At 54.5% G+C, this 7,754-nt stretch overlaps 1 protein-coding gene across 1 annotated transcript; it reads left to right on the forward strand.

Annotated features, from left to right (window-relative positions):
• Positions 1–292: 292 nt before the first annotated feature.
• MED10 (mediator complex subunit 10) lies at positions 293–6,872 on the forward strand. The gene is made up of 4 exons (XM_039842815.1): positions 293–478; positions 1,376–1,459; positions 4,082–4,184; positions 6,230–6,872. Exons 1-4 carry the CDS (start codon positions 357–359, stop codon positions 6,326–6,328), a joined length of 408 nt encoding a protein of 135 aa, XP_039698749.1. The 5' UTR covers positions 293–356; the 3' UTR covers positions 6,329–6,872.
• The last annotated feature ends 882 nt before the right edge of the window (positions 6,873–7,754 follow it).

Here is a 7,754-nt window from a genome sequence, read left to right on the forward strand (position 1 = left end):
GAAGCTGTCAGGTCACATTTTCCTGATTTTATGGACGCGAACAGAAGCTAGGGAACTTGCTCAGGTCCAGTGGAGGTCTCCCAGGTCCTCACCACTAGCTCATTGTGGCCCTTAGAACACGCAGAGGCGTTCTGAGGACCGAAACCTGGCAGGTTCGCTCACCTGGGCCTTTTGGGGCTGTCGGGGCGGGGCCCCGCGCCCAGGCCCCGCCCCAGACGGCGCTCGGGGACCTGACCACGCCCCCGCCGGCCAGCCCCGCCCCCGCCCTCGCAGGAAACGGAAGTGGTGCCGGGCCCGGGCGGAAGCAGGAAGCGGCGGAGCGGGGCCGCGTCGGCGGGGGTGCGCGGTGCGGGGCCATGGCGGAGAAGTTCGACCACCTGGAGGAGCACCTGGAGAAGTTCGTGGAGAACATCCGGCAGCTCGGCATCATCGTCAGCGACTTCCAGCCCAGCAGCCAGGCCGGGCTCAACCAGAAACTGTGAGTGGCGCCTTCCCGGGGCCGGCAGCGTCCGTCCGCTCCTGGGGGCCGGGTGGGGAGCGGGCCGGGGTCTGGGTCTGGGTCTGGGTCTGGGTCGGGGATCGGGGGTCGGGGGTCGGGAGCGGCGAGCCGGGAACGGGGGCCGGGCAGGGAGCCGCAGCCGCTCTCGCCCTCCCCGGGCCGGTGCCTCGGACCCGTCGCGCTGCAAGCTGCGCGCTCGGAGGGCGGGCTCCTCGCTTTGCCTTGCTGGGACCTTTTCTTGAGGGCCGTTTGGGGACATTATCTTGGCCAGACGAAACATTTTCTGTTCAGGGGCCCCATCAGAGGGAGTCGTGCTTCCCAGTCTCAGCCCCTCCCTGCGCACGTGTGCCTGGCTCCCAGCGTTTCCTTCTGAGCCCTCTGAGGAATTCTGCCCCTGTCCCCGGAGGGGAATTTTTTTGGCAACAGCCTTGTGGTGGCCATGGTGCTAGGTCCTGGGATGGACAAAGGAAAACACACAAATAGAATGCTCTGGAGAAGGGCCCGCGGCTTACTAGGGAGTTCAAGCATACAAACATATATGTAATTGCAACCTCTGTTACATACCCGGTGCTGTGAGACTAGCCAGGTGATCTAGGAAGGCTTTCTCAGTTCTCAAAGGGGTTGGTTCCTGCCCGCCCCTCCCCCAATTGGTGATTTCTAGTTTACAGAGGAAATCAACACAACAAAGCTCTGAGGGGCTCCTGCAACTCCGAAGCCTTCCTGGGAATTCTGTAGTTAACCAAGTAGCCGTGAGCCCTGGGTAACCCCGCATGTGGAAGGAACACTTGTGTGGGGTCCTGCTTGGCCAGGTGGGTGGTGTTCTTGGTGTCTGTCATCGAGTTAACCAGATGACCCCATTTTCGCCTTTTCCCTCAGGAATTTTATCGTTACCGGCTTACAGGATATCGATAAGTGCAGACAGCAACTTCATGATATCACTGTGCCTTTAGAAGTTTTCGAGTAAGTACCATTTCTGATATTCATTCGAGTGTGATTCTTGTTTAGTTGTGGTGTAGCGATTGCTTCAGTCATGGTGATTTAGTGCCTGCCATGGAGTAGGACAGCCTAGGTGCTGGGGATATGCCAGTGGAAAAAACACAGAAATACCCGCTCTCATGGCGTTTATGCTTTAATGGGATTAACGGTTTATAAAACTATCAATATTGTGTATTCGAAAAAGAGTTACATGTGAATAGAGGCTTATTAAATATGTGAAAAGCATCATAGGTTCTCAAAATCTTGCTTAGACAAAAAGACAGCCACATAACTTCCCTTTTTCCTTAAAAAAGAAAAAAAGATAAAAAGTCTTTAGTGGGCTGTATTTTAAGTTAAAAAAATTACATCCAGAACTTGCGAATAATCTGGTCTGGTGTCTCCCACGCTGCCCAGGAGTGCGAGGTCAGGGGAGTGATAGTATCTTCTCTGTTGGGGGAAAAAAAAAAAAAAGATTCTTGGCCAAGTAAGTTTGGGAGGCTGTTCACCGTTTTCTCTGGGGAAGTTACATGCACCTGTCTCAGTCATGGCCCAGAGAACGCCTCCAGGGAATACACTTCTTTAGTTTTCTTCAGTCCAGGTTTTATCCCACTGCAGAGGCCTGTTTGGGTGGTCGGTGTCCCGGACATGTCCTGCCCAGGCCAGGGCCGTTTTCTTCATGCCAAGCAGCCTCTCCCTGCCAGATCTGGCTGGGATCAGTGAGAACATTCTAGTACTTTCTGCACATGTACCACTGATTTCCTTGAACAAAAAAAAGGAACAGTTATTGTCATTTTATACCCCAGGAGGTCAGAGATACAAGTCCAGATTACAACTCAGCAGCTCTGCACAAAGACAGGCCCCACAGGCTGCAGTTTTCATGGTCCCGGCTCTGTCCCTGCCTGCTGGGCGTGGTGTCACATGTTCTCTGTGTGTTCTCAGTTGGCCCCACTGAGTCCCCCGGCTTCAGGTGGGCGCGAAGTTGACATGCGTGAGTTACATCTCTGGACTCCTGGACGACAGTGGCGGTTTGCCCAGTGTGGGAGTGTGGAGGCCACTTTGCTTTCCTTGGCGTGTCTTTTTGTGGTGCCATTCTGGTCCGGGATGTGCCAGATGGGTGTGGTGATGGGTGCCGGTGGCTGCTTCAGTCTTTGAAGTGGGCAGATGGGGATACGAGATGGGGAGACATTGCCAAAGGGCAGCGGACCTCGGCCAGCTCAGCCACAGCAGAAGGGACAGTGGAGACTCACGTGGAGTGCAGGAATGAGGTGGCCTCTGGGCTGTGATAAGCAGCATATGCAAATGAAGTAGGAGTTTCCAGGCCCACAGCAGCGGCCTCAGCACACGCTTCGGGCACCGACTGTGTCTGTAACAAAGATAAAGATGTCAGCCAGGCCCTTCTGTCCAGCACTTGGGTGGGTGTGTTGGCAGAAGTGGGGTTCAACCCTCGGGTCTCAGGAGAGCCCAGTCCGAATGGTATTGCTGTCGAAACGGTGGTTTATTTAGGATACTTGAACCCGTTGGGTTTTTTTGTTTCCAGAAATGGATGGATTTTACTGAGAATTAAAACCATAATTTTATTGCTTTCATACCATCATGTCAAAAATATTGCATTACAACAGAAGTTTTAGAATTTGTGAGTTATTAATCTTTTGCTGTCTGTCGTAATGAAAAGCCAGTTTTTATGCCAGTAACAGTAGCTTAACAGTGTCTTTAATCTGAAGTGAGCATTTTTTTTTATACTGATGCATAAAAATACATAAATTGGACTTAGTGTGGTGGTATTGTTTCTTTGTAATGAATAATTCAGTTAAGCCGAGTGGTATCCAGGTGTCCAGGACATGGAAGTAGGCAGGTGGCCTACCGCTGGTACAATGTGGAGGAGCTTAATGAAATCTTTTGGATAATGAAGACACTTTGGGGACAAGTGTTGAAAATTTCAAAAAATGGTTTTATACTGTTTGGAAATAATTGGAGAGACTCTCTGTTAAATTCAGATTACTTAGGTGTATTTAGGAAAGTGGTCAGCCCCCCCTCCACCCCCACTGTTAAAAGCAGTGGGACAGTCTGTGAAATAATCTCGGGGTGGCCAGACCTGGCTCTCTGGCTCAGAGCTCTCCTGCCCTTCCCCGTCCAGCAGCCCCAGGCTCCTCCACCCCGGTTCCCAAGGGACTAGGGGACCTGGAATGGATGCTGTACCTTGGTGAACTCTCCCCTGTGCCGCTGGGGCCCGAAGCCCTGGCCGGCCCAGTTCTCTCCCGACAGTGGCTGCCTGACCTCGCGGGCTGTCGTGAGGGTCAGGGATGATGGCCACAGGCCGTTGCAGAGCAGCGTGCCGCAGCCGTGGGGCGGGTGGCTGCGAGCTTGCTGGGCTCCCCCGCGACTGAGCATGACTTGATTGCCTGAGTTGTCCTTGTTCTTAGACACAATATGAGGTCATGTCATCTACACCTGTATAAATGTAGGACTGCCAGTTCACCCGCTTCCTGGACGCCGTTGGTCCAAACAGGGCCACGTGACGTTGTATAGAGCTAGCTTTTTTTTTCCTTGTAAGGAAACCGCGAGGATGAGCATCCTGAGAGTGTTAACGGAGATGTTCCCTGTTTCCAGATACATAGATCAAGGTCGAAACCCACAGCTGTACACCAAGGAGTGCCTGGAGAGGGCTCTGGCGAAGAACGAGCAAGTCAAAGGCAAGATCGACACGATGAAGGTAAGTGAGGCTCCCGGGAACGGCGCCGTCAGACGCAGAGAGACCCTCGCGGAGCGCATTCCGCTCCGCGCCCTCCTCGTTCTCTTCCACGCGTAGTAAAGCGTCAGCGATTTTACAGCGCTGCCCGGCTGGGCCTTGCGATCGCCCTGCTTCTGGAAAGTCACGGTTAGCGTCCGTGATTGATTGTCGCCGTTGCCCGCCCGTGATTGTGTTCATTTTTAAGACTTGCGCTCCGGCGCTTCCCGTTGGGCCTTTTCCTGGACCCGGGTCCTTCGGTTTGGAGGGTTCCTGGACCTTTGGTCCCTTCTGCAGGTTCTGACTCTAGACCCCTTCGCACCGTACCCCTGTGTGACGGTTCTCCCCAGAGGCCGCCTCTGTTCCTTCGCCGCGATGAGGTCTAGAAAACTATGTATCTTGAATGTGAAATGTGTCGTCTTTTTCTTAAATTCATTCAAATGTGGTTCCAGTTGGGGGGGATGTGGCTTCTTCACTTGGATGGTGCCCCCCCGTTTCCGGGCTCTGGCTTCCGCTGGCCTCTCAGCACCGGCCTCCTGCCTCCCCTCCCGGCCCGCGTCCTGTCCTAGCCACGCTGGCCGGGCTCCGTTCCTGGAGGTCACCCACCGTCCCCTCCTGTTCCTCCTCATGCCGTCTCCTCTCTCGGGAGCTCTTGCCTGCTCTCTCTGTTCACTGACTTACACTTGGGGTCACTCACTGTCACCTCCCCAGACAGGCCTCGGGAACCAGCCTTTCCTAAGCTGCTTTCCTAAGCTCACTCGGGGGGCGGGGGGCTCTTTTCTTTTCCTCTGTTCTGTGTCCACTGTGAGCCTTACGCTCCAGGTCGCCGGTGCCCACAGGTGTGCCAGGGGTGTCTGATGTGACTCCTTAGGGCTCAGAGGGTGTGAGAAATGAGCAGACGGACTGTCAAGATGATGGTGACAGTCGTCACAGGTCCTTTGGGGCGGCAGGGCTTCCCGGGGTCCCCCAGGGAATGGGTACTGAGGATGGGCAGCGGGCCCTAGACGTGGTGTTTGCCACGAGTGCCGCTGTGGCTTCATTTCGGTCTTGTCGCTTTGGGACTGAGTTGCTGGGGAGCCCAGTGTCATCTTTGAGAGGTGGTGCAGCTGCGTCAGCCATGCACCGGGGGTGTCCGGACTGTCTGGCGAGTTGCGGTGCCCGGCAGAAAGCCCCTCCGTGTGGACAGGGTTGCGGTCCCCGTGTCCTCAGTCCCGCCATGCTTCCGTGTGCCTCCGGGGCCTGTGCCTGTGTTTCCCATCAGTGGTGCTGCTCGGGGGCTGTGCGGCTTGTCCTCGGTGTGCGTCCGTTGTCACTCAGTGTCATCCTCTGTCATCTGAGACCTGTGAAATTCACAGCAGTTACATGGCCTTGTTTGCCCATGGGTCATGTGTTTAAACTTCCGAAAGTTAAATCTTAAACAGTTCAGGTCGTGGTGCAGGGCAGGCTCCCCTGAGCGTGTGCTCTTAGCTGCTCGCACGCGCGCTGCTGCTTCTCCGTGTAGCTCATGGGAAGAGGGTCGAGATGTTGCCAGGTACTAGCTGCCGCGGAGGCTGGAGTAAACAGGTGTTACGCTGATGAGTAGGAGCAGGAAGCCATGGCGTTTGGCGTAGACAGATTTCCAGCTGCTCTGAAAGTTTTGTTGAGTTGTTTGCACACAGAGACTGTGATGTGGTTCAAGTTAATAATTGCTTAATTAAATATTATTTGAAGATTCCTGTTACGTGCACTGTCTGCAAAAATCATTCCCACCTGTGTGGCTGGCGCCCCGCCAGCGGGGCTTTCTGTGCTGTGCAGAGGTCGGATTTGGATGGGAACGCCTTGCAGATGGTTATCGATGAACCGCCCTATTATCTGCAGCTGGTTTGCCAAATAGCACGACCACGGCCGTGAGCCCGCAGCGCTGGCAGGCCCATGCCCGTTGGGGCAGAGCACGGTTTCCGTTCTTCTGAAGGGCTTGGGGTGGGGGGTGCAGTCTTTAATTGGGGTGACAGGTGACAAACATACTTTGACGGTGTATATTTTCATTTTAGAAATTCAAAAGCCTCTTGATTCAAGAACTTTCAAAAGTATTTCCAGAAGACATGGCTAAGTATCGAAGCATCCGGGGGGAGGACCACCCTCCTTCCTAAGTCCGTCCTCCCTCCGTCTGAAGGTCCTCCTAGTCCTGCAGGAACTGCGTGACCTTCAGGCAGCCTGTGACTTGAGCGGCTGCTCTCCTGGGCCGGCCCTCCAGCCACTCTGTCCTGGTCGTCGGCCTTGGGGACGGCGGGGCCTGGCGGGCCTGTGGAGCGCCGCTGCGGCGGGCCTCCGTCCCTGACACGCGTCTGTTAGGTCCTCAAGTGTCCCCTGGCTGTGAACACACGCCTAGCGTGCGACGCGCTGATTCTCCGTGGCAGAGCATCCTGGACGTAGTAAACATGATAGGTGAAGAAGAAGGTCTGAAAGTTCTAGCTAATACTTTGTGTTCCATTTCATTATGGTGTCAAAGAAAGCTTAAATAAAGGAAAAGATAAAAATGAAAAAAATAGGTTTAAAATTGGTTTAAAATGAGAAGTACTTGAATTGGTTTTGTATTTTTCATGTATAGTGCGTAAAGGATGTGTTTGGTGTAACTGTTTACAAGGATTTGTGTTAGATATGAGCATATAATAAAGTTTTTAAGTGTTTCTATGACTTATGTAGTTATTTGTATAACATTTTTCACAGTATAGTAGAGATTATCTTGTAAACAGTCAATTTTTACTTCCCCAAAATGTAATATTCATAAAATCTGCTCTGGGCATTCAGGCCAGAAAAGCTACAGCAGAAGGCAGAATTCTGGTGTCCTGGCCTTGCAGAGGGCGCAGTCTGACCCAGTGGTCCCTGTGGGCCGTGGGGGCCCGCGTGTCCCGCGCTAACTCGGGGATGCTGCGCACTCGAAGCCCCGCCCTGGGGCAGAGGCGAGCCCACTCAGACCTGTCGAGTCGAAGGCTTCGGCTGCGGCTGGGGACCTGCAGTGTGGATCACCCCCCCACCCCGACTCTGGGTCCCCTTAGATCCCAGAGGCTCTCCAAGGACTTCATTGTTACCAGTGTGGAGCAGTGTCCGTGTCACATGAGACGGTAGGTGTGGTTTAGTCAGAGCCTAGCTGTCTGTGCTCTCGCTGACCCCTCGACCGGGGACTCGTGCGCGGCCACCGCCTCCCTAGGGGATCTTGCTTGCTTAGGGTCAGGCCCCTTAGAAGTGGCTACCTTGTTACTAGTTTCATTCTCTCCATAAAGACACAGGACAAGGTATCCTATCTGGGGACGCAGTTTCTTCGGGCTGAGGGGACACCCCCGGCCGGTAGGTCCCAGAGCTGGCGGTTCCTGTCTCGCGTTGGTTTTCCCGCCTCTGTCCGGCTTGCCCAGCCCCCAGCACCGCTCCCGTAAGTCCGCTCAGGGGCCCTCACCACAGCCCTGTGAGCGTGGGAACTGCCTCTGCGCTCCAGAGACGGGTATGGGCAGCCAGTCGCTGCCCAAGTTCACAGAGCCGCAGCCGGTCACTTCCCGAGGTCACAGAGCTGCAGCCGGTCAC

Source organism: Pteropus medius, unplaced genomic scaffold, assembly GCF_902729225.1.
Source record: "Pteropus medius unplaced genomic scaffold, Ma_sr-lr_union100, whole genome shotgun sequence".
Taxonomy (NCBI): domain Eukaryota; kingdom Metazoa; phylum Chordata; class Mammalia; order Chiroptera; family Pteropodidae; genus Pteropus; species Pteropus medius.

Coding starts and splice junctions, on each gene's coding strand:
- MED10 (XM_039842815.1), top strand. CDS start 357: ATGGCGGAGAAGTTCGACCACCTGGAGGAGCACCTGGAGAAGTTCGTG. Junction 1,460..4,081: donor GTGCCTTTAGAAGTTTTCGA/GTAAGTACCATT, acceptor CCCTGTTTCCAG/ATACATAGATCAAGGTCGAA. Junction 4,185..6,229: donor GCAAGATCGACACGATGAAG/GTAAGTGAGGCT, acceptor TTTTCATTTTAG/AAATTCAAAAGCCTCTTGAT.